This window comes from Oncorhynchus mykiss, chromosome 15, assembly GCF_013265735.2.
Source record: "Oncorhynchus mykiss isolate Arlee chromosome 15, USDA_OmykA_1.1, whole genome shotgun sequence".
In the NCBI taxonomy this organism is placed as follows: domain Eukaryota; kingdom Metazoa; phylum Chordata; class Actinopteri; order Salmoniformes; family Salmonidae; genus Oncorhynchus; species Oncorhynchus mykiss.
The window spans coordinates 66996097-67021618 of record NC_048579.1 but is presented as its reverse complement, the minus strand read 5'-3'; the positions used below and the strand labels follow the sequence as shown (position 1 = coordinate 67021618).

Below are 25522 nucleotides of genomic sequence, written 5' to 3'. Positions count from 1 at the left end.
GAGCATACCTTTCTTTTGTCACCTCAAAATAACCCTACTGCATGACACACACACACACACACACACGTAGAAAGCTCACAGGAACACACACACACGCACGCACGCACGCACACACACACACACACACACACACACACACACACACACACGTAGAAAGCTCACAGGAGCACACACACACACACACACACACACAAGCTCACACAGACAGACGTCATCGGGGAAAGATTCTGAACCAGACGCATGTTTCAGTGTAACTGTTTACCTCAGTGAGGAGGACTCGGTGGAAACTGACAAAACGGTTGGATTCTGTCCCTCATTTCCTCCTCTGTATATATTTGATTTCCATTTAGAGGAAGAAAAAACTCACTTATTTTTCATTCCTCAGCTGTGCGCATGGTAGTGGTAGGATAAATGCTTTCAAATTACACTCTTAATGAAAAACAAACACACACACACACACACACGACTTCCCCATAAACAATCTGAATTGTATACACACACAGGAACCATTTGTGGTCGGCTGAGGTTTCCCCTCCGTAGGGGGAAGAGGAAATTGGATACACGCAGAGACACAAAGAGGAGTGGCACTTTGTAAACAGAGGGCAATGTTGTTTACCTTCCCCAGGAGCACGACCACCGCCTGGCGGAACCGGAGCCGCTGGAACACAAAGAGGTCGTAAGCCGCTGATACGGCCAGCACCGTGACTCCCTGCTCCTTCCACAGCATGCTGGACGCTGCGCAGACCAGGCTCCCCAGCAGCCACATCCACGTCCAGGCTCGGAGTCTACCACAGCCCCTGGTCTGACAGTCCCTAGAAGAGGCCGTGTAGGCCGAGCGGAGCCCGCAGTGCCTTGTGTAACAGAGAAGAGACAAGAGGAACAGCAGTGCCGCACCGACGTCGGCCCTCCCCACCACCCCCGCCACGGCTTCCGTATGCACCGGGTGGGAGGCGAAGAGGAGCCCCACCAGAAGACTCCACGGACCTCCCCCCAGGAGGGGGCGACAGAGGGCAGTGAAAAGGCCTGTGACAGCCCCGTGGAGGCCCATGTTGACCAGGTGGTAGCCCCAGGGGCGCAGGCCGCCCAGGGCGTGGTTGAGGCGGAAAGAGAGGGTGCAGAGGGGTCGGAAAGACTTGTGGCTGCCGCTGTGGGTGAGCAGGGTGCCCCAGAAGTCATCATACAGGACGTTGGTCCACGGGGTCTCGGGGAGAAGGTCCTGGTTGGTCTTGATCGCACGGCTGTCGGAGAGAGAGAGAGAAAGAGAGAGAAAGAGGAGGGTCAGTGTCAGTTTGGATACCATCTAGATGAACAGGGGTTTTCAGTCAGAGAGAGAGATAAAGTGGTAGTCATTGATGTAGCGACCGTGAGAGAATGGCGCAGATGAACCTTGATGTGATAATAACTGTGATGGATGGAGCATGGTGTGAACACACACACACACTTTGTCAGGTGATTATTGGCCCCTGAGGCCTCTCCACTATCTCACAATTAACACATAATTAAGGGGAACACATGTACACTAACAGACTGTGACAAACGAGATGATTCACCCCAGAGACATCAAACTCTGCATGATAAATGACTCCTCTAACCACTAACACAACAGCTTCCTGGAAGAGTCAGTCAAAGACTTGTGAAATGCAGGACATGAACCATATACTGCAGCTAGCTCAATCAACACAGTCTATCTACCACAGACCATACTGCAGCTAGCTCAATCAACACAGTCTATCTACCACAGACCATACTGTAGAAGGCCCAATCAACACAGTCTATCTACCACAGACCATACTGTAGAAGGCTCAATCAACACAGTCTATCTACCACAGACCATACTGTAGAAGGCTCAATCAACACAGTCTATCTACCACAGACCATACTGTAGAAGGCTCAATCAACACAGTCTATCTACCACAGACCATACTGCAGCTAGCTCAATCAACACAGTATATCTACCACAGACCATACTGCAGCTAGCTCAATCAACACAGTCTATCTACCACAGACCATACTGTAGAAGGCTCAATCAACACAGTCTATCTACCACAGACCATACTGCAGCTAGCTCAATCAACACAGTCTATCTACCACAGACCATACTGCAGCTAGCTCAATCAACACAGTCTATCTACCACAGACCATACGGTAGAAGGCTCAATCAACACAGTCTATCTACCACAGACCATACTGTAGCAGGCCCAATCAACACAGTCTATCTACCACAGACCATACTGCAGCTAGCTCAATCAACACAGTCTATCTACCACAGACCATACTGTAGCTAGCTCAATCAACACAGTCTATCTACCACAGACCATACTGCAGCTAGCTCAATCAACACAGTCTATCTACCACAGACCATACTGCAGCTAGCTCAATCAACACAGTCTATATACCACAGACCATACTGTAGCAGGCCCAATCAACACAGTCTATCTACCACAGACCATACTGCAGCTAGCTCAATCAACACAGTCTATCTACCACAGACCATACTGCAGCTAGCTCAATCAACACAGTCTATCTACCACAGACCATACGGTAGAAGGCTCAATCAACACAGTCTATCTACCACAGACCATACTGCAGCTAGCTCAATCAACACAGTCTATCTACCACAGACCATACTGTAGAAGGCTCAATCAACACAGTCTATCTACCATAGACCATACTGCAGCTAGCTCAATCAACACAGTCTATCTACCACAGACCATACGGTAGAAGGCTCAATCAACACAGTCTATCTACCACAGACCATACTGCAGCTAGCTCAATCAACACAGTCTATATACCACAGACCATACTGTAGCAGGCCCAATCAACACAGTCTATCTACCACAGACCATACTGCAGCTAGCTCAATCAACACAGTCTATCTACCACAGACCATACTGTAGAAGGCTCAATCAACACAGTCTATCTACCACATACCATACTGCAGCTAGCTCAATCAACACAGTCTATATACCACAGACCATACTGTAGCAGGCCCAATCAACACAGTCTATCTACCACAGACCATACTGCAGCTAGCTCAATCAACACAGTCTATCTACCACAGACCATACTGCAGCTAGCTCAATCAACACAGTCTATATACCACAGACCATACTGTAGCAGGCTCAATCAACACAGTCTATCTACCACAGACCATACTGCAGCTAGCTCAATCAACACAGTCTATCTACCACAGACCATACGGTAGAAGGCTCAATCAACACAGTCTATCTACCACAGACCATACTGCAGCTAGCTCAATCAACACAGTCTATCTACCACAAACCATACTGCAGCTAGCTCAATCAACACAGTCTATATACCACAGACCATACTGCAGCTAGCTCAATCAACACAGTCTATCTACCACAGACCATACTGTAGCCAGCTCAATCAACACAGTCTATCTACCACAGATCACAACCATTTGGCCTTCTGGGGACACACATGGAACCTTTAGCTGTATCAGTGATAGCCTTAGATAGTGGTGGTGTCTGATGTGAAATACATGTCTTATTTGGAGAGTAAAATAAGTGTTTGTATACATTGCTTCATCTAAGCTAAATGCATTAAAAACGTGGCATAATGTATACTGTCAGTACACACAAACTAACAGTCAGTTTTTGGGGATTAGATAAGACGTATGTTAAAAATGGGACACTATAAACCTAAGAAGACACTGGTCTTTACTGCAGTAGTCTAATATGTAGAGTCCTGACTATTAGTGTGATGGAGGAGAGGGCCACCACTTGTTCACCATAGTTGCTATGACAGACGTGGCAATTAGTGTTGATGTTCCAGATACTCTGTTCCCTTATCACAGAACAACAGAGTCTGAACCTGATATATCACTAGGTGTGTGTGTGTGTGTGTGTGTGTGTGTGTGTGTGTGTGTGTGTGTGTGTGTGTGTGTGTGTGTGTGTGTGTGTGTGTGTGTGTGTGTGTGTGTGTGTGTGTGTGTGTGTGTGTGACTGTGTGTGTGTGACTGTGTGTGTGACAATGTCCGTGTGTGTGTGTGTGACACCATGTCCATATATGTGTGTACTTATTATGTTGGGTTCATTTTGATCCAGTGGCGACCCTCTCTGTCTCACGGTTTGTTTGACTTGGGGGGCTCCGTTTTTCTCAAGCGCCAGTCAAACATTGTGTTTGAGTAAAAGAGATTGGACCGGGCGCAGCTCAGGACTTCCTTTGTGAGGAGATTAGGACTCGGTGCCAGCACAAGGACTAGATGAATTAGAATGAGAGAGAGAGAAAGAGAGAGCGAGAGAGAGAGAGAGAGAGAAATAGAGAGAGAGGGGTCAGGAAAGACAGCAGGAGAAAGTGAGATGAGAGAGAATGAGGGAAAGTGACATGATAAGATGTGGAGAAAGGAGAATGATGGGAGAGAGAGTGAAATGTCTAGAGCGAGAGATCCAGAGAGACGTAACAGTAGAGAGAGAGAGACAGACAGAGAGAGAGAGAGCTCTGATGTGTTAGTTCATCCCCATGGCAGTGGGTTAGTCTGTATTTTCTCCCTTTCTCTCCTTCTCTCCTCCAGCTGCACACACATCATGTTTTAGACGGTTGGAACTCTGTGTACCTTTGTTAATCACACCCATTCACCATCTAGGCTACCCCCTTCTCTCCTCCTCTCCTCTGTACTTACCCACAACCCATCACTCCTGTATCCTCACTTCCATAAAATTAACTCAATAAAAACAGGATACATTTTTTCAAAAGAACACCCCTTTTATATTTGGGGATTTTAAATTGAGGGGAGAGAGTGCCCGTCAGCCTGAGAGAGTGCCCCCCCCCCCCCCCCCCCCCTCCTCACGTACGACAGTAGAATACAAAAGAGCCCTCTCTAAGTCAGTCGCTCCGGGAGACCACTCTTTCCCACTTCAGAGACAGGGACAATGAAGCCATCAGCACAGCCAGTCAGCACTACTGTCACTCTCCCCCTTCAATATCTAGGCAGCATCCCAAATGACCAGGGTCTCTGTTCAAAAGCAGTGCACTATGTAGGGAATAGGGTCTCATTTGCGACGGATCCCTATAGCTCCTGTCCAGACCCTTACAGCCAGCAGAAATGGGGAGAGAAGAGCGGAAGTGGGGGAAGTAGGGGGTCTGATTTAAATATTTTAATGATTTATCTCCGGTGAGGATTGAGACGTAGACGGACCAAGACTCAGGGGAGGTTAAAGGGTGGCTACACTGGAGCTTGTTAGTGTACTACTTAATGCAAGACCCAAACACACACACACAGTAACGTTGGCACAAAAATATAGGGTAGAACAAATACGGTATTAATATGAATTAACCTGTGGAAAGACAGGTAGTAAAGATACACTAGTATGGTCCGAGATGAATCCTGTACAAACTGAGTGATGAGATAAGATGATGTGGAGCAGGGAATACTTAGGAATTGGCAGTATTCCGTCTTCCTCCCTCTCCCAGCCCCGTCCGTCTCTCAGCAGTGCAGAGCCTGAGAAACTGACGCTTGTTTTTCCCATTGACAAAACAATCCTGGGAAACTGAGGCATTCTCCCTCTCTGCCTCACGCGACGACAGGCTGCACTGAGCTCTGAGGTCAGCACAGACACAAAGTGGTGAGGGAGAAATGAACCATTTGATCTATAGTATACTAATGAACCATTTGATGTATAGTACAGTAATTAACATTTGATTTATAGTACACTAATGAAACATCCACACCAGTTTAGCCAGCCATTCATAACATACTAATGAACATCATCACTCATCAGCAAATCTGGTATTATTTGTCTTATGAATGAATTAGAGGAAGTTTTGATTGCTGAACTGAAGGAGAAAGCCATGGTGAGACTGAGAGAGGCTCGGATTTAGTGCCAGTGTTGATTGCTGTGATGTGGACAGAGCCAGCAGTGTGTATTAGACAAGGACCCACATTCACAAAGCATCTCAGAGTAGGAGTGCTGATCTAGGATCAGGTCCACGCGTGTCAACATTCACCTTTTGCTACTATTTCTGTCAAGTCTACGCATGCAGTTTGATGCACACATTTGATCAATCAGAGGTATACACCACACAGAACACAGAACGCACTGCAACTGCCTCTGTAACACAATGCTGCAGGGAAAACGCAGCGCTCCATTGGAAATGAATGTACTTCTGCTGTACAAAAATGTCATGCTGCTGTCGGTGTGATCGAGGTGTAAGGCTGTAGTGATTAAGTTAAGACTCCAGACCGAGGTAAACATGCTGACCCAGCCAGACTGGAGAGAGGGGAGACACTCTGCTATCTAGTTAGTAAACACACCCACACATACACACACACATATATGGTTACCCTCACATGCACACATATGAAAGTGTGCTCACAAATGCACACAAACACACAAGTACACGCATCAACCCCAGTGACCCCGACACACCTGCTGTGTTTAGATCTGGGAATGGATTAGCCTTTAGTGTACGTTCCTCTTTATGTCCCCATAAAACAAACAGGGGACATTCATCAATATCTCGTTGCTAAACACTCCACTCCAGCCTTCTGTAAATATTTGGTCCTCCGGCCAGCCTGAATGTCTACAGAGTGTATTGTCCTGCACATGGACCACTGATGAATCCCAATGTGTACAGAGCAGAGTTGTGGTATAGAGTCACATGACTTGGACTCGAGTCTGACTCCAAGCACAAATTTGATGACTTAAGACTCGACTTGATAGAAAATAAAATAACTTCAGGCTTGACTTATACTTGGAGCTTCAAGACTCGGGACTCGACTTTGACTTGAGACTGAGGACTTGAAATTATCTGGCCAAGTTTTGTAATGTTTTGTCACTCATTTTGTGGCACAGAGTCTACGTGGATTAGAGGCAGAAGCAGTAGCCACAGAGGCAGTAGCCACAGAGGCAGTAGCCACAGAGGCAGTAGCCACAGAGGCAGTAGCCACAGCATCTCGCTTGCAAAAAAACCTGCAACAGATTAGCTAGTGAAACTCACACGCGGCACTCTGATTGGACCAGCAAACTGTAAATCAACACAGGTTGAGTGGTGAACTAGCGAACAGATTGCTGATTTACTGAACAGCTATAGGATCCTTCTTATGCTGTCTGTCTGTCTGTCTGTCTGTCTGTCTGTCTGTCTGTCTGTCTGTCTGGTATATTCATTCCAGCCTGGCCACAAAGTCCCAACATCAAGCTTTAGAATACCGCCATCTGTCCAACTCTATTAGATTTCCCTCCCCTTATGGCAAACAAGGCCAGCTAATTAACCACATAGATAGAGCTGAGGTGGACAGACAGCCTATTCACACTATGCTAATCACAGAGCCAAAGGGAAATAACTCCCATCTCTGTGTTTGTGCATGTGTGTGTGTGTGTGTGTGTGTGTGTGTGTGTGTGTGTGTGTGTGTGTGTGTGTGTGTGTGTGTGTGTGTGTGTGTGTGTGTATTGGTAAAGTAATAAAGAGCTTCCCACATTAATGAGTGAAGCTTCCATATGTAAAAGCTGATAAAAATCTACCTCCACACCATTATCATCCCTATGTGATTTGTTTCCCAGGCTTTGTGCTTGAGTGGGAGAGTACACTGAGTGGACAAAACATTAGAACACCTTCCTAATATTGAGTTGCACCCCTCCCCATTTTGCCCTCAGAACAGACTCAATTCATGGGGGCATGGACTCTACAAGGTGCTGAAAGCATTCCACAGGGATGCTGGCCCATGTTGACTCCAATGCTTCCCACAGTTGTGTCAAGTTGGCTGGATGTCTTTTGGGTGGTGGACCATTCTTGATACACACAAGAAACTGTTGAGCGTGAAAAACCCAGCCGTGTTGCAGTTCTTGACACAAACCGGTGCGCCTGGCACCTACTACCATACCCCGTTCAAAGAACCTTAAATATTTCACCCTCTGAATGGCACACATTCACAATCCATGAATCAATTGTCTCCAGGCTTAAAAATCCTTCTTTAACCTGTCTCCTCCACATCATCTACACTGATTGAAGTGGATTTAACAAGTGACATCAATAAGGGATCATAGCTTTCACCTGGATTCACCTGGTCAGTCTATGTCATTGAAAAAGCTGGTGTTCATCATGTTTTGTATACTCGGTGTATATAGGGATTGGGCAATAAACAGCTATGGCTTTACACATTAAAATGAGCAGCCTCCCTACTGAACGGATGATAAAGCCTGTCTGAACCATCTATCTATTGTACAACCCACAACAACCACCTACCTCTTTTACACCCCGACAACAACCATCTCTCTATTTTACACCCCCACAACAACAATCTATTCTACACCCCGACAACAACCATCTCTCTATTTTACACCCCCACAACAACAATCTATTCTACACCCCGACAACAACCATCTCTCTATTTTACACCCCCACAACAACCATCTATCCAGTCTCCAATAAAACACATGGCAGAGATGCACCTCTTCAATCCATTGAATAAAGAGGTCTGTCCATCCACTACAGTTAAAATGTCATTCAGCTCTACACGCATGCTTCGGCCTCAATAGCAAAAGCCCTTTTAATTCAATAGATCTTTGAAGTTACTTGAGTTAACTGATGGATTTCTCCTTTGGTTCTGCCTTGGTGGACTGGCCCAAACTCAAGTCGCAGGGGCCATATCACCTCTCTCTGAGTTAAACCAATCCTAACAGGATTAGGGAGTGATTATAGACCCTCAGTGTTTTAGGGACGTTGCCCAGAGGGCAGAGGTCAACCTATATTCTGATTAAAGCTCTCTGGACTCGACTGGGGTAGGGTGGTGATAGTGTGCGTGGTGGGCGGAATTTTGTGTGTGTGTGTGTGTGGGGGGGGGGGGGGGGGGGGTAAATCTGTATGTATGTGTGTGTGTGTGTGACATTCCTTATTCCTAGTTGTGACTTGTGCATAGGCACACACATAAAACACGGGCACAGTGGCATTTTAAAGTTGAAGCAGCAGAATATGTATTCCAAACACGAGCACTAAGTCTTAATGGCAAGTACAGAGGCACAGGCTAAGCCAAGTGAATGACCCAGCTTGCTAAAGAAGAACCCTGTTGTCTCTTCACCCGGGTTGACAGACAGACTGGACTGAGCCTGTTGGGAGGGAGGCCATTGTTGCCTAGCCTACTGGAAAAGACTTGTCTGGCAAAGCCCTGATCCAGACTACTTCACTGGCTGTCTGGTCTGCGGTTTGGTGTGTGCATGTGTCCGACACAGTCGGGGGTGAGGGGGGTATCAACTCACGCACGCACACACACGCGCAAAACATACACGCACACGCAAGCACACATACGCACGCAAACACACACACAAACACACACAGCAGAGAGAAGAGGGCAGATGGAGGCCTTTGATTGATGGGGCTGCCACAGAGTACCACCTACTTCTCAGACATCTATTTTGGCTGGCCACTCAGCAGAATACTGAGAGCCCTTTACACAAAGCCCACATATCTTCACCATTAGCATAGCAACATTAGCATAGTCACTCTCCAGCTAGCATATTAGGTTGCTTGAATGTTTTATCTAGGTTGCAATCCTCTCTCTCTTCTCTCTCTCTCTCTCTCCGCCTGCCCCTTCTTCTCCATGTTGTATGTTTCTGTACTCTCTCACAGTCTTCCTTTCCTTATCATCATCCCCTTACATCATACATCATACTGTAACTCTGGTGGTGTTTATATATCTAATAACCCACAAGTCAGGAAGTGGCCAGGCGTGGGTGTGTCTAAACATCTCACGTCAACAAGACGTGGGCAGAACAATACCCTCTCCAGTCATGCCATAACACTTTCCCACAGTCTGACCCACACTGGTATAAACACTCAGTAGAGAAATCCATAAAGGCACACTGACACAATTATTAATGCATCACAAATGGCACCCTATTTCACATATAGTTCACTTCTTTTAACCAGAGCCCTATTGGCCCTGGTCAAAATATTATATTTGAATTATTATAGGGAATAGGGTGCCCTTTGGGGCACAGCCACTTTCTGAGGGCCAAGAGCACTTGGATGGGTTTATTTTTAGATTATTAGATTAGTCCAGCCTCTCTCTCTGGTTTCCTGGTTTGTGTGAAATGTGAAATTAATTTGTGTGTTGGCGGCCAACTCCGACACATGGTTGTTTGTCTTCTCAAAGGATGGAATGTTAAATGATAAACTGGTCTTGGATGCTAATCAAAAGATAGCATAGTGTAGTTGATGTGTGGGGAGAAAGACAGGGGACTGCACATTTGACAGTGTTTTAGCTGTAGGCTGACATTTCAGCTAGTCTTGCAGGAATTAAATAACAGTCATTCAAATGATATGTACTGTATTGTCTATATATTTAAACCATTAGTCTAACCTATATTAGTCTAACCTATATTAGTCTAACCTATATTAGTCTATGTTACGTCCCCAGTTTCTGTGTTGTGGTTTGTTATGTGTGTGTTTCAGGATGGCTTCCTAAAATCCCCCAAGCAGCTGATTGGTCGACTCCATGGCTAATTGGAGCTTACCCCGCCCCCTCGTCAAGTAACATCTGTATCGGATTAGACTCCTTCTGAAGCTATATTAAAGCCAGTGTTCTGTTCAGGAGAGAGATTCATTGCAAAAAGATCATAACTGAGAGAAAGAGCATTGCTGAGAGAGGAGGCTGATGGCTGAGGGTTATATACTGTGTTGGTTGTTCTCAGTGGGAGTTCATTGCTGGAAGATGATTGCTGGAAGATGATTGCTGGAAGATGATTGCTGGAAGATGATTGCTGGAAGATGATTGCTGGAAGATGATTGCTGAGAGAGGAGGTTGATGGCTGAGGGTTATATCATGTTGGTTGTTGCTAACAGAGTTGGTATGTACTATGTTAGCTGTTGTTGGGAGCAGCTTTGGTATGTTCTGTGTTTGTTGCTTTGTCAGAGCTTCTTTAATGTCCTGAGTTTTTTTCTCAGGTTTTGTTGTGAAGTTTGTATTCTGTTTCATTTGTTCCCAGGGGGGAAGGGGAAGGCACCTAGGGAGTGTTTAGGCAAGAGGCCCGTGGGCATACATATACCTGTAGTATATTCACTGTCTAGGCACACTAGGAAAGACCTGGGCGGACCATCCCCTGTATTCTGGTTAGCGCACCAGGTGGTGTTAAGGTAAGTAGTGGGTAGGTAGGAGAGGGGGTTTTGATATTTACTTTATTTTGTTTTGGTTCCGTCCTGCCCCTTTACCCCAAATTTACCGTGTGACGGAATAAATTCCTTGTAAACGGTACAATTCTCTGCCTTTTGTCATCCTTACTCACACCTACAGTCCATACCTCTTTCACTTCATGGAGAGTGAATTGTAGCAGGGTGTTGCGTTCCCTCTTCATGGAGGCGTGCGTAACAGTCTAACCTATATTATTCTAGCCTAATCTATATTTCCATCCTTCCTGACATGTGGTAATGAATGAGGGTGTACTGTGTACATCTTTCCCATGCAGTAGACTGAAAATAGCCATCCAGCTTCTGCCTTGTCCCACTCGACTGTATATCCAAGCATCATCTTGAATGGGTGGGCTAATTAGCTGACTTTGCTGATTCAATAAGAAGAGCCCAGCTGGGCTAATTAAAATACAGCAAATGAACTTTGTAGAGTTAACCAGTTAACCTTTCTCAGGCATAAACTTTAAAGACATTTTTGTTTGGGGGAAAGTGCAAACGGTGCCATGAAGTCTAAGTGCCGTCACTGCTGAGTAACTTTCTCACCATCCAGACTATTTACAGATCCACTTATTGACTTTTTATCAAGGTAACTTTCCCACTGTTCTAAAAGATACATGAAAAGTGGCGCAGTGGTCTAAGGCACTACACAGCTAGTGATGCAGTGCCTTAGACCACTGCGCCACCCAGGAGGCCCCTAGTATGCATTTCTAACCCGGCTGGCTTCCGGGTTAGATGTGTTTCAAGCAGTGCGACTTGGATGGGCCCCCCGAGTCCGATGAGACAAGACGAAGTTGGGGAGAAAAGGGGGTAAAAATATACATACTAGGCTATGTAAGCAGAGGACAGGATTTGCAGGCTTTCCCACCATTCTGGAAACCACAGGCAGTCTCTCAGTGACCTCAGATAACCCTGCCTGTCTAGTGGAGAGAGTCTCATACAGAGAGCTAGAGTGGTGGTAATTAGGGTCCAACAGGCTTTTCATCAGACAGCTGCAATTTCTAACGGCCTTTGGATTTTGGAGAACTAACGAGACAAAAGACTTGACTCTGAATTCTGAGTTGTCTTCAACTGACACACAAACACACACACAACTCCTTCTGTGTCACAGGACACTGTGTACAACTCTGTGTGTATCTCACATCCTCCAGATCGTTCACATCATCGTCACAGCCATGATATCAATAATGTTAATGTGTACGATCAAAAGACTCCACAACACATTATTCATCAGTATCACTGCCGCCCAGCTGTTCTCACTAACACCTTAGTACTGGATGCAGTGGTGACTAACATTCATTATCCCTCTCTGTCCATGTCCCTCCCCACTACTATAACCCATTACAGGGGCTTTAAAGCTGCCATCTCCAACAACCAATCCGGAGGAAAATATGTATTTCCGGACGGCTTTTTGCTTCAAAGGGAGCACTGCTGGAGGAAGGCGCCAGGAAGTGGATGTCTCCTCTTTGTCAGAGGGGGCTCCTTTCATGTCCCGTAAAACATGTTTCCTTATTGGCAGCAAGGCCACAGCACAGCCAGGGCCAAGGACTCTGCACAGGGCACCTGCCAGGGCGGCAGGTAGCCTAGCAGTTAGAGCGTTGTGCCCGTGCCGACAAGGTGGAAATCTGTCGATGTGCCCTTGAGCAAGGCACTTGACCCTAATTTGCTCCAGGGGCGCCGTACTACTATCCGGTGTACGTGACCATTAAACAGTACAGTGCATGAAACTATGACACAGTCTTTGAATATTCTTTCACTTTTCAAATGACAATTGGACATGAACAAAATGTTTCTACCTCTCAAGATGCTTGTAGACGTAGAGTGTTGAAGTGGTCCTAAAATAGACTTGTTTTAGTTATCATTTGGGAGTGTCATGTTAAAGTAATGAGTGGCTAATTTCCTTGCTACAGGCCTAACAAAAGCAGTGTAGAGTGGCTGTTTTGTGACTTTCCCAGTGTTACATTTTAGGTAGGAGGTCTGATCTGGTGAAGACAACAAGTGAGAGGTCCATCATCTATATTTCAGCAGATCAATCCCGCTGCCATTATCTTCACCACAGAGCCTGATTGATCAGCTACGTTAGCCAGCTGCATCCAACCAAACGGGACCGGATGATAGGCTAATGCCATCTCAGCTAAAAGGGGTCCGGGACCCTCCCGCTTGTCCGCTCGGTGACTGATGATGTCTATAAACAGTCCTGAGGAGTCCTCAGCCACACGAAGAAGAGGGGACAGGAAATCAATAGCTAATAAAGTAATGCCCCTGGGATATGTTCTCTAAAGGCAAAACCAGATAGAATACACAGTGGAATACAGCACTGGGATGAAGGACTAGGGAGCAGAACTTCACACCCTATAGAACCCTGGATTCATTTGATTGTCCAATCTGCAGTTGCCATATTCATTTTTGGTCGAATAAATTAATGGTATACGCATTGATTTTTTCAAATGCTTCATTTTAGTTTTTTTTAAAGAGCTTAGATTAACTGTCATAGCCCATCAGAACCCAAAATATACGCTTGCTTTACGGCAATGTTTGTTATTAAAGTAAATATAAACAAACACTAAAGCCTCAAAACATGGTTCAAACTATAATGTTGATATCATACAGTTGAAGTCGGAAGTTTACATACACTTGGGTTGGAGTCATTAAAACTCATTTTTCGACAACTCCACAAAGTTTTTGTTAACAAACTATAGTTTTGGTCCTAGGTCGGTTAGGACTTCTACTTTGTGCATGACACAAATCATTTTCCCAACAATTGTTTACAGACAGATTATTTCACTTATTATTCACTGTGTCACATTTCCAGTGGGTCAGAAGTTTACAGTCACTAAGTTGACTTTGCCTTTAAACAGCTTGGAAAATTCCAGAAAATTATGTCATGGTTTTAGAAGCTTATGATAGGCTAATTGACATAATTTGAGTCAATTGGAGGTGTACCTGTGGAGGTATTCAAGGCCTGATGAAGACAGCTTGGCTGTCGAAACGTTGGTAATTACATTTTTGCGTCTGAGCTCCTAGAGTGTGCGGCTCTCTTTTATTTTCAGGTATTCAAGGCCTACCTTCAAATTCAGTGCCTCTTTGCTTGACATCATAGGAAAATCAAAAGAAATCAGCCAAGACCTCAGGAACAAAATTATAGACCTCCACAAGCCTGGTTCATCCTTGAGAGCAATTTCCAAATGCTTGAAGGTTCCACGTTCATGTGTACAAACAATAGTACGCAAGTATAAACACCATGGGACCACGCAGCCATCATACCACTCACGAAGGAGACGCGTTCTGTTTCCTAGAGATGAACGTACTGTCACGACCTCCGCTGAAGTTGGTCCCTCTCCTTGTTCGTCCGGTCGACGTCACCGGCTTTCTAGTCACCACCGATCCATGTTTAATTTTCGTTTTCTCTTCATTGTACACACCTGGTTTCCATTCCATAATCAGTGTTCCTTATTTAACCCTCTAGCTTCCCCTTCTGTTTTGTACGTGATTGTCGTTGTCAAGTGGTTTCATTTATGTGCTCTGGATACTTATGTTTACCTTTGTTGGAACATTGTTGATATTGAGTAAAGCTAAGACTTTTACCCATACCTGTGTCCTGCGCCTGACTCCGCCTTATCCATTCACCTAGAACACTGACACGTACTTTGGAGCGAAAAGTGCAAATCAATCCCAGAACAACAGCAAAGGACCTTGTGAAGATGCTGGAGGAAACAGGTACAAAAGTATCTATATCCACAGTAAAACAAGTCCTATATCGACATAATCTGAAAGGCCACTCAGCAAGGAAGAAGCCACTGCTCCAAAACCACCATAAAAAAGCCAGACTACGGTTTGCAACTGCACTTGGAGAAATGTCCTCTGGTCTGATAAAACAAAAATAGAACTGTTTGGCCATATTGACCATCGTTATGTTTGGAGGAAAAAGGAGGAGACTTGCAAGCCGAAGAACACCATCCCAACCGTGAAGCACAGGGGTGGCAGCAGGAAAGACTGGTGCACTTCACAAAACAGATGGCATCATGAGGTGGAAAATTAGGAGGATATATTGAAACAACATCTCAAGACATCAGTCAGGAAGTTAAAGCTTGGTCGCAAATGCATCTTCCAAATGGACAATGACCCCAAGCATACTTTCAAAGTTGTGGCAAAATGGCTTAAGGACAACAAAGTCAAGGTATTGGAGTGGCCATCACAAAGCCCTGACCTCAATCCTATAGAAAATTTGTGGGCAGAACTGAAAAAGCGTGTGCGAGCAAGGAGGCCTACAAACCTGACCAACTTATTGTGGGAAGCTTGTGGAAGGCTACCCAAAACGTTTGACCCAAGTTAAACAATTTAAAGGCAATCCTACCAAATATTAATTGATTGTATGTAAACTTCTAACCCACTGGGAATGTGATGAAAGAAATAAACGCTGAAATGAATCATTCTCTCTACTATTATTCTGATATTTCACATTCTTAAAATAAATTGAGAATCCTAGTTGACCTAAAACAGGGAATTTTTGCAATGATTAAATGTCAGGAATTGTGAAAAACTGAGTTTAAATATATTTGGCTACGGTGTATGCAAACTTCTGACTTCAACTGTATATGGTCAGTCCATAGCTCTGTCTCATTCCATGTGTGCCGTTAGAAATGGCAGCTGTCTGATGAAAAGCCTGTTGGACCCTAACCACCACCACTCCAGCTCTCTGTATGAGACTCTCACCACTAGTTTGAATGATGGATGCTGTGCTGTTGATGGGAGGGGAGACAGGCAGGGTATCTGAGGTCGCTGAGAGACTGCCTGTGGTTTCCTTTCTAATAGCATAGAATCCTGCAAATCCTGTCTGTCTCTGTCTGTCTGTCTGTCTGCCCAGTGCTGTCCTCTGCTTACATAGCCTAGTATGTATTTTTAGAACGGTGGGAAAGTTACCTTGATAAACACTCACATAGTTACCTTGATAAACAGTCAATAAGTGGATCTGTAAATATTCTGGATGGTGAGAAAGTTACTCAGAGCAGTGACGGCACTTAGACTTCATGACATCATTTGCACTTTCCCCTAAACCAAGATGTCTTAATAAAGTTTATGCCTGAGAAAGGGAAACTGGTAGTTGTTCCTCTACAAAGCTGATTTACTGTATTTTAATTAGCCCAGCTGGGCTCTTCTTATTATTGGTTCAAACTATAATTGTTATATTATATATGGTCAGTCCTTGCGTCCATAGCTCTGTCTATGAATTTGAGAGTGGTTATATTTCTCCAGCCCCATCCCTCAGCTTTATACCAAAACAGGCTGGTTCTTGGAGAATGCTTTGTTATTGTTTCAACTGCTGATTGTGCCCTTTAAAAACGTAAAGACGGTGTCAGGGCCCATATTCTTAAAGCATATCAAATTAGGATTGGTGATCTAGGATCAGGTGTCCCTGTCCATGTCATCCTATTCATCATTTTCTAATAGGCAAACCTGATCCCAGATCAGAACTCCTACTTTGAGACTACAGGCCTAATATAATATGGGATATTTTATCTTAACCAAACTCCTCCTCTCTCCTCCACATCAAAAACTAAAGGAACAGCTTTCAGTGGGGATATCCATTGTTAAGTATTTCCTCAAGTGTAAGGAGTGTTAAAACATAGTGTAACACTCCACGAGGCATATTACACTTTAAAAAGTCATGAATATCCTGATGTCTGAAGGAGAGCAGGTTGAAGTGAGACACTGAAGCTGACAGCCTACTCTCACTCTGCACCCCTCCAACACCCCAAGACCACCAGGAACTGCCCCCATCCCCTCCCCTAGACAGTCTAACAGAACCTGATCATAAAAGCACTAGGGTGCTCATACTCAACTCAACGAGTGCTGTAACCCCCCACTTGCCTCTAGAGAAGTGCACTTAATAACCTGTGTATGTGGATCTACTTAAGAGGACTCCTCACCCTATAAATGTCAGGGCCTCTGTATTAGACCTGTCCTCTATGTTTAGAGAAACGTCTAAATGGGCAGTTTGCTGTGAGTTTTATGGGGTTTCTGGAATACTTGGCTCCACTCAAATCCAGATCAAATTGAATTTAAATGGCCACCCATCGAGGCACCGCAGTCTCCTGCCAACTTTAACACCATAGATCCAACCCAGAACCCACCCATGGAATCCAGCCACCAAACAACCTCAATACAACCTGTTGTTCACTAGTATGCTCCGGGGGGAAGTTACCCTTACTGTAGGTACAGATCTAGGATGAGCTTTCCCTCCCCCAATCCAACCTTAACCACCAGCAGGAAAAATGTTAAAAAGATCAGCGTCTAGGGGCAACTTCACCCTACTAGGAGTAGTACCCCCACTATGACATGGAGGGAATAATTCACAAACAGAACAATGAGGCGGAATCTGAAGTGTTTCGATCCAATTAAGCATCTCAGAGTGGCTCTCATATAGTCTGGACAGTTAATTACAGTATGTGTTTCTGGCTGGCTAATTAGGATTGTTTCCTGTAATAAACAAGAGGCTTGATTAAAAACTGACACTGCAGTTTCCCCATCCACGGGCTCAGCATATAAATCACTGTCAGGATACCTCATCCTATTGCTGCTTCTCCTGCTATTGTCCCATCTTCTGGGAAAGATTTCACCATTTTCATGATGACACTAATATTGCTACTGCTAGATACCCAGCACTATGACTACCAGAACTCTAGCTAATCACTATTACTATCAACTACCATCTAGCACATCCAGCTACTGCTACTACTGCTACTACCACAACAACTACTACTACTACTAGTACTACTAGTAGTAGTAGTACTACTACTACTACTGCTACTACTGCTACTACTACACAACTACTACTGCTACTACCTCAACAACTACTAGTATTACTACCACCCCTACTACTACTAGTACTACTACTATTACTGCTACTACTGATACTACTACACAACTACTGCAACTAGAATTACTACTACCAGCTACTACTACTACAACCACAACCAAAACTACTACTACTACTGCTACCACAAATACTACTACTACCACAATGACTACTACTACCACTACCACTTCCACTACTACTACCAGCTACTACTACCAGCTAATACTACTACTACTACCAGCTACTGCTACCACTACTACTACTACCAGCTACTGCTACTACTACTGCTACTATTACTACCAACACTACTACAACTACCAACACTACTACAACTACCAATACTACTACTACTACTACTACTACTACTACTACCACAACTACTACTACTACCACAACTACTACTACTACCCCAACTACTACTACTACTACTACTACTACTACTGCTGCCAGCTACTACTACTACCAGCTACTACTGCTACAACTACCAATACTACCACTACTACTACTACTACAACTACCAATACTACTATAAATACTATTACTACTACTACCACAACTACTACTATTACTACTACCACAACTACTACTACTACTACCACTACAACTAACAAAAATACCACTACTACTACTACTACTATCACCACTAATATCAACACTACTACCAATACTACTACTATTTCTTCAACCACCATAATACAGTAGTGCTGTAGTAGGTCTCTCTGGCTCCAGGTGCCAGCCCTCCTCCTCCTCTCCCTCCTCCTCCTCCTACTCTCCCTCCTCTTCTCATTTCCCCTCCTACTCTCCCTCCTCCTCCTCTCTCTATCCTCCCCACCATCCATCCATCCCGTTAGCCCACTTATGGAAAGCTGGTGGCACAGTGACCTATAAAACTGGCACCTGCAGTAACGACATTATGGAAAACCCCCTTTGAATCAGTCTGGAGGCTTTGAAGTATTGAGGCCAACTAACTGAGACTAACTGAGACAGTGGCTGATAGAAATAGCTCAGAGTAACAGCCAGACTGTGTGTCTTCATGCCTATATCGTGTCTGTCCAGTGTCCAGCAATGACCAATGGTTACAAAACAGACAAGACACAAACACACAGGTGCGTACACACACAAGCAGACTTACACACAGGCAGACACACAGCGAGCCAGCACACCCACCCACACACACACAAAACAAACACACACATGGCACACACACACTCCACACACACAGCACAAAATAAAACCCTGCGAGTCAGGAGCAGGAGAAATAGAGAGAGGGCAGCTTGATTCAATTCATCATTTTCTGAAGTGCTTCCATGACAACAGTATTCCCCCTCTTTTCTCCTCTCCTGGGCACTAGAGGGGCCCCTGCACAGAGTGGAATAGAGTGGAATCACCACTTGGCAGTCTCTTCCCTGGACCCAGCTGTGTCCACTGTCCTTTGCCAAGGGATCACATCCCTTTTCCCTCGCTGCACGGACAGCCTACGCTACATCATGATCTGAAACGGTTTGAATTAGTCAAACAGTAATGTAACACACATCTGACTGCCATTTGTTCCACTATAAAGTAACACATTCTACACAGTGTGAGACATGAAGGCATGGTACGGTAACATGCCATTTCCTCACCAAGATGAGGGGATTAAAGGAGAGCGGTCCATGTTTTATATATAATATACAGATTTACGATATCTGGCCTGTCTTTTGAGAGAAGTCTTCTAGGTCTAGGTCTGTGTCGGAGGGTTGAGACGGGGAAAAGTGTCATTTCTGATGACAAATGGAGCTCTCGATGGAGGATCTGAGTGTTGTGGGCTTAGCCAGGGGAACAGCTAGAGAACAAAGGAGTGTTTTGTCTCAACCTCTCAAGGAGTCGCTTTTTGTTCCACCGCAATTGATGTGTCATCAGAAATCAAATTAAAACACTGCTATTTCAAGAGAGGAGGTAGATGTATTTTTAGATAGAGTGATTCAGATTGGCTCCAAAAATCCCCTGATTCAATCCATGTCAATCAGTTGTTATCAACAACAGTAACACAACTGAGCATGTACAGCACTCTATGGTCAGACACACTCATACCACGTTTAATTCCCCAGTAGGCTGCGGTAATCGACCATACAGCCCTGTATCAAATCCTCTTTGTGTTTGCTGTGACCACTTCTAACATTCCAACATTAGGGGCATCGCGGCGGCCATGACAGGGCCTCAGTCGAGCCACGACCCCAAACCAAACTTTCTTGTTCTCATACACAGGCTGTGTCAGAAAACCTAACTAGCCATCAAATCCTTGATTCCTCCATCCTTGTTTCCTCCATTCCTCTCAAAGCTCACTGGATGAGAGGATCAAAGGTCCCGCCCTCGAACCTCCGCCTCCAATGAGCTTTGAGAGGAATGAGGAAACCAGGATGGAGGAACAAAGGATTTGACGGCTAGTAATGTTTTCAGACACAGTTCTAAACACAGCACGTGGTCGCCCGACAACATAAATTACGCCACCAAACCACATCCAAGCGCAATTGATTAAAGAGCCTGAGACTAATAAATTATTACGGCGTCAGAACTCAGCGTAATGGATGTTGAATCTATATCCCCACAGGGGGGTTTAATATTAACCGAGTTTGTCAAACTATCAATGGGTGTTCCAAAAATATAGGCCCCGTTTTAAACGCTCTGGGAATATAGCATTATAAAACCATAAAACACATCATATAGAGTAGTAAAACTGTACAATACTCCCTTTGAAATGGGCCATGGGGGCAACTAGACATTACATAATACAGTAATCAGAGAAGACATTGTTGTGTATTTATGAAGGACTTTGTTACCAATGAAGTGGGCCTATGTATTATTTGGTTAAGACATGCGATTCACAGTTTTGTCAAGGCACTGTGAAAAAACCCACAGGTCTACTAATAGCACCACTGATAGAGAAGCATCAGAGAAGAATTGGACACTTCACAGAAACAGAAATAGATCAACCTGTTCTGAGCTCGACTCCCCTGTGAGCACAGCACGGTATGATCAATGTTATTGACCAGAAACACCATGAAGCCTCCAGAAAACCTTCTGACAAAGGCAGAGAGTGGGAGAGAAAGTGGGAAAGGTCATGTCATTACCGGCAAACCACCAACCCCTTCCTCTCTCTGAATGGAGATGGCAGGGATGCCACGTGGCTGTTTTGTCTTTCCCGCAGATAACACGGTCAATAAGTGCTGTTGATGCAGAAAAAACAGGAGAGGAGACTGAGTGTAGATTAAATCGTCTGGCCTCAGTCGGCTGCTCCCCCGGGTAACGGATGTACTCTGGATTTCCACGGTGATGAGTAGTGAGCCAGCCTGGGAGAAAGCATCTTTGCTGATTTGGTTGAAACCCAGCCTCACCTGCTTGGTGTGTTGAGTTAGTGCCGCCTCGTGCCAAAACCGATCAGCTGAGTGTTATAACTCTAACTGTGTCTGTTTTTATCCAAAAGGAAGAGATGCATTGTAATCTGGCATCTGCTTTGTATAAAACAGTGTTTCCCCTAATATTGTCTTTATTGGCTGGTTTAAAAAGCCACCAAATCAACATTTACTGCTTCACACTCCAACATAACACTAAACTGAAACCAAAAGCGGCCTATTTCTTTTACAGCGGGACAACAGAGCTGTTATTCAAGCTGTACATTTTCTTATCAAAAAGCAGACACACAGAACAACCCTCTGAATACCAACTGCCTGTGTTCTTATCAAACAGTAGAAATGTATAATTCAGGGAGATTCAGTGCAGAAAAACAAAGACGTCAGAGATATACAGTATCTGTTTGCGATGCTGAATCTGTTCATGACATATAAAATATAAAAAAAGCAATGACTACAGTCATCGTGGATCACGATAATACCTCGCCCATAGCCGCCCACCATGAATATCAAGAAGAGGTGAAATGAATGACATCCCTGTCACGCCCTGGTCGAAGTATTTTGTGATTATCTTCATTTATTTGGTCAGGCCAGGGTGTGGCATGGGTTTTTGTATGTGGTGTTTTGGTATTGGGATTGTAGCTTAGTGGGGTGTTCTAGTTAAGTCTATGGCTGTCTGAAGTGGTTCTTAATCAGAGGCAGGTGTTTATCGTTGTCTCTGATTGGGAACAATATTTAGGCAGCCATATTCTTTGAGTGTTTCGTGGGTGATTGTCCTTAGTGTCCTTGTAACTGTCTTGTGTTAGTTTGCGCCAGTTTGCGCCAGTTTTGGTTTTCACGTTACGTTTATTGTTTTTGTATTGATTCGTGTTTACGTTGTTTTATTAAACATGAATCTCAATAGCCACGCCGCATTTTGGTCCGAATCTCCTTCACACCTAGAAAACCGTTACAATCCCCAGAAGCCTGGGAGAGAGAACAACGTCGCCGCCCGTTTTGACTGAGACAATCTGAGGGAAACCACCCCAGTATCCAATTCAGAGTCATTCTATTTATCAGAGCAATCAGGTTCACCGTGACTGTCACGGCAACCACAGTGTGTATCACGGCAACTACGTGTGTTTATTTCTAAATCAGATCCCCTTATCTTGATCATCCCCAGGTAGCGTAGCGGTTAAAGCATCCCTCCAATCAGGGCTAGTGATCAGTGAATCACTAGGGCTAGTGATCAGGGAATCACTAGGGCTAGTGATCAGGGAATCACTAGGGCGAGTGATCAGGGAATCACTAGGGCTAGTGATCAGGGAATCACTAGGGCTAGTGATCAGGGAATCACTAGGGCTAGTGATCAGGGAATCACTAGGGCTAGTGATCAGGGAATCACTAGGGCTAACCCAGGGGGAAGTGGTGGCTGATGTCACTGAACCCATGACGAGTGCAGTACTGAGCAGCGCTTAATGGATAGTTATGTTAGTCTGTTGAAGATCAGTGAACTGCACACTGAGCAGGTTTCCCGATTGTAGCAGAATGCATTCTGTAAAATATAGGGTTTGGTGATAGCATCAGCCGAAAAACTTAGATATGATTTTGGAGGAGGACATTACAATTGTGAATGGGGCAGATGCAATGCTGCCTCCCCAAAAAATTCTGCACTGGGCAAATTTCACGTCTACTGAGCGTAAACTTGAACATGGCGAAAATTCTGTGCAACTTCCGCGAGCGTTTGCTGTGAACACTGAGGCTGAACTCACTTTAAGTTAGTTTTAACAGTGGCCAAGTAGGCTACTGTGGCTATTTGACCATAATGTAGGCCTATCAGAGTGGTCTACCGTCAAAAACAATGGAGAAAATACATCCCATAACATTTTAACATGGAAATAGCTGTTCTATCATTCAGCCTACAGTAGCAGCCAATGTGTGGTGTTCAATGTAGGTCTACATTCCATGAGACTTTTGTAAAAAAACATACAGGACTTGACATGAACCTGTTTATCCACTATCATTCAGAAGGGGATGTGAATGAAAATGTTGTGTTGTTTGATGCAGTAAACCACTTAACAAAATAAAAGGTATTATTATTCCCATACCATTATTACAGAGAATTAGACAAATGATGCTACCCTCTGCATATTGGCTACTTAGCTTATTCAAGACCGTCTCAAAATACAACACTGCCTCTTTAAGACATAAAAAAAGCTATTTACTAGAAATAACTGGGCTAGTAACTCACTAACTAGCAAAGAATATGAACAAATGTGCACAGCTGGCCACATGCAACTCTCGGGAAGCTTAGAGGGAACGTTGGGCAGGTGACACAATGCAGGCAAACCTCCTCACATCAAACAAAGAACGATGAATCATAACGGTGGATCCCAGTTCTGGTGTTGGTGAATGTTAACCTCCCTTCATCATCTATAATCACTGTCCCCTCCCTTCATAAAATAACCACTGTCATCGCTCCCCAAATAGTATCCAGAATCTCACAACAGACAGCTTTATTTTGGCTTCATGACCCTCTTTACTTGACCTATCTGTGTGATCTAGTGTATGGTGTCAGCTGTGGCCCTCCGGCCCCTAACACAGTTACCAGGGGCTTATCTGGAGGAAACAGGAACAGGGAGAAAGACTATCCCATCCCTAAAGATGGGATAACACACTGTAAATCACTTTTAATAGGGGGGTGAAATGTAAGCTGGTGTGGCTACTACCCATTCAAAATCCCATAGGGCTGAACAGGGTTTGGGAGACACAATGGAGAGAATGCTTGATCATGAATGACTGTTTTCTGGGGTTCGTTGGCTGGTGTATTTCATCTGTGGTTACTAACCGTGCTGGTCTTGGGTTACTTTAGTATATTTCTCCAGTCGAACTGAGATTAAATTAGTACTGCCAAATCACTACAATACTGAAGGGTGCATGCAGGGGATCCCTTTTCTATCTGAGCCAATGATATCAATATACTGTACCTGGGCAAGATGGGATCATAAACACACACATCACACTTCACTGATAGAGGTTACAGCCCTCTCTCCTCTCACATCACACTTCACTGATAGAGGTTACAGCCCTCTCTCCTCTCACCATATGCTTCACTGATAGAGGTTACAGCCCTCTCTCCTCTCACACCACACTTCACTGATAGAGGTTACAGCCCTCTCTCCTCTCACATCACGCTTCACTGATAGAGGTTACAGCCCTCTCTCCTCTCACCATACACTTCACTGATAGAGGTTACAGCCCTCTCTCCTCTCACCATATGCTTCACTGATAGAGGTTACAGCCCTTCTCCTCTCACATCACACTTCACTGATAGAGGTTACAGCCCTCTCTCCTCTCACCATATGCTTCACTGATAGAGGTTACAGCCCTCTCTCCTCTCACACCACACTTCACTGATAAAGGTTACAGCCCTCTCTCCTCTCACATCACGCTTCACTGATAGAGGTTACAGCCCTCTCTCCTCTCACATCACACCTAACTGATAGAGGTTACAGCCCTCTCTCCTCTCACCATATGCTTCACTGATAGAGGTTACAGCCCTCTCTCCTCTCACATCACACTTCACTGATAGAGGTTACAGCCCTTCTCCTCTCTACATTTCAATACATTACACACTGTAAGGATACCTATGTCTACCCAGGTCTCCTATTAGGCCGTCATTGGATCCCCCTCAGACCCCCAAAACCTCAAAAGCACCACCTCGCTTAGTCCAACCCTCTCCGGTTTTAACTATGTGCAAAGCACAAACCCATTCTCCCCACACACCAGGCATTCCAAAACGAGTTCTCTCCTGACCTGAAAAAGGCCTTTATTACAGAATAATTATGTCTTTTACGAGCGGTGAGAAGGGTGGGCTCAGTTGCCCGTGCGTGGAACTGGATCTGACCGGTGCCATGTATGGTTGAGGTTCAGTGCTTGGACCAGGCCTAATGAATCTCCATCGGTTTCTCTATTGGTTTCATAAAGCAGCTGGTTCTACCGTTAGACTGTCGTTTAAAGCCCGGGGCGCTTCACCATTCTCTCATATCCCCTCCAAATACCTAGAAGAAGAAAAAGCTCTATAAAACGTTTCATTACATTGTGGTTTAGCGTTCCGCAACACTCTGTAGTCTGTGGTGCGTTGCTGGTTATTTTATCCTTC

At 44.7% G+C, this 25522-nt stretch overlaps 1 protein-coding gene across 1 annotated transcript in view; it reads right to left on the bottom strand.

Moving 5' to 3' along the window:
• LOC110499851 (protein O-mannosyl-transferase TMTC2-like) overlaps window positions 1–25522 on the bottom strand; it is an 83984-nt gene that overhangs the window by 43830 nt on the left and 14632 nt on the right. The window contains exon 2 of the mRNA XM_036945028.1: window positions 617–1238. Coding sequence (XP_036800923.1) covers window positions 617–1238 — 622 coding nt within the window. The remainder of the gene's footprint in view (window positions 1–616; window positions 1239–25522) is intronic.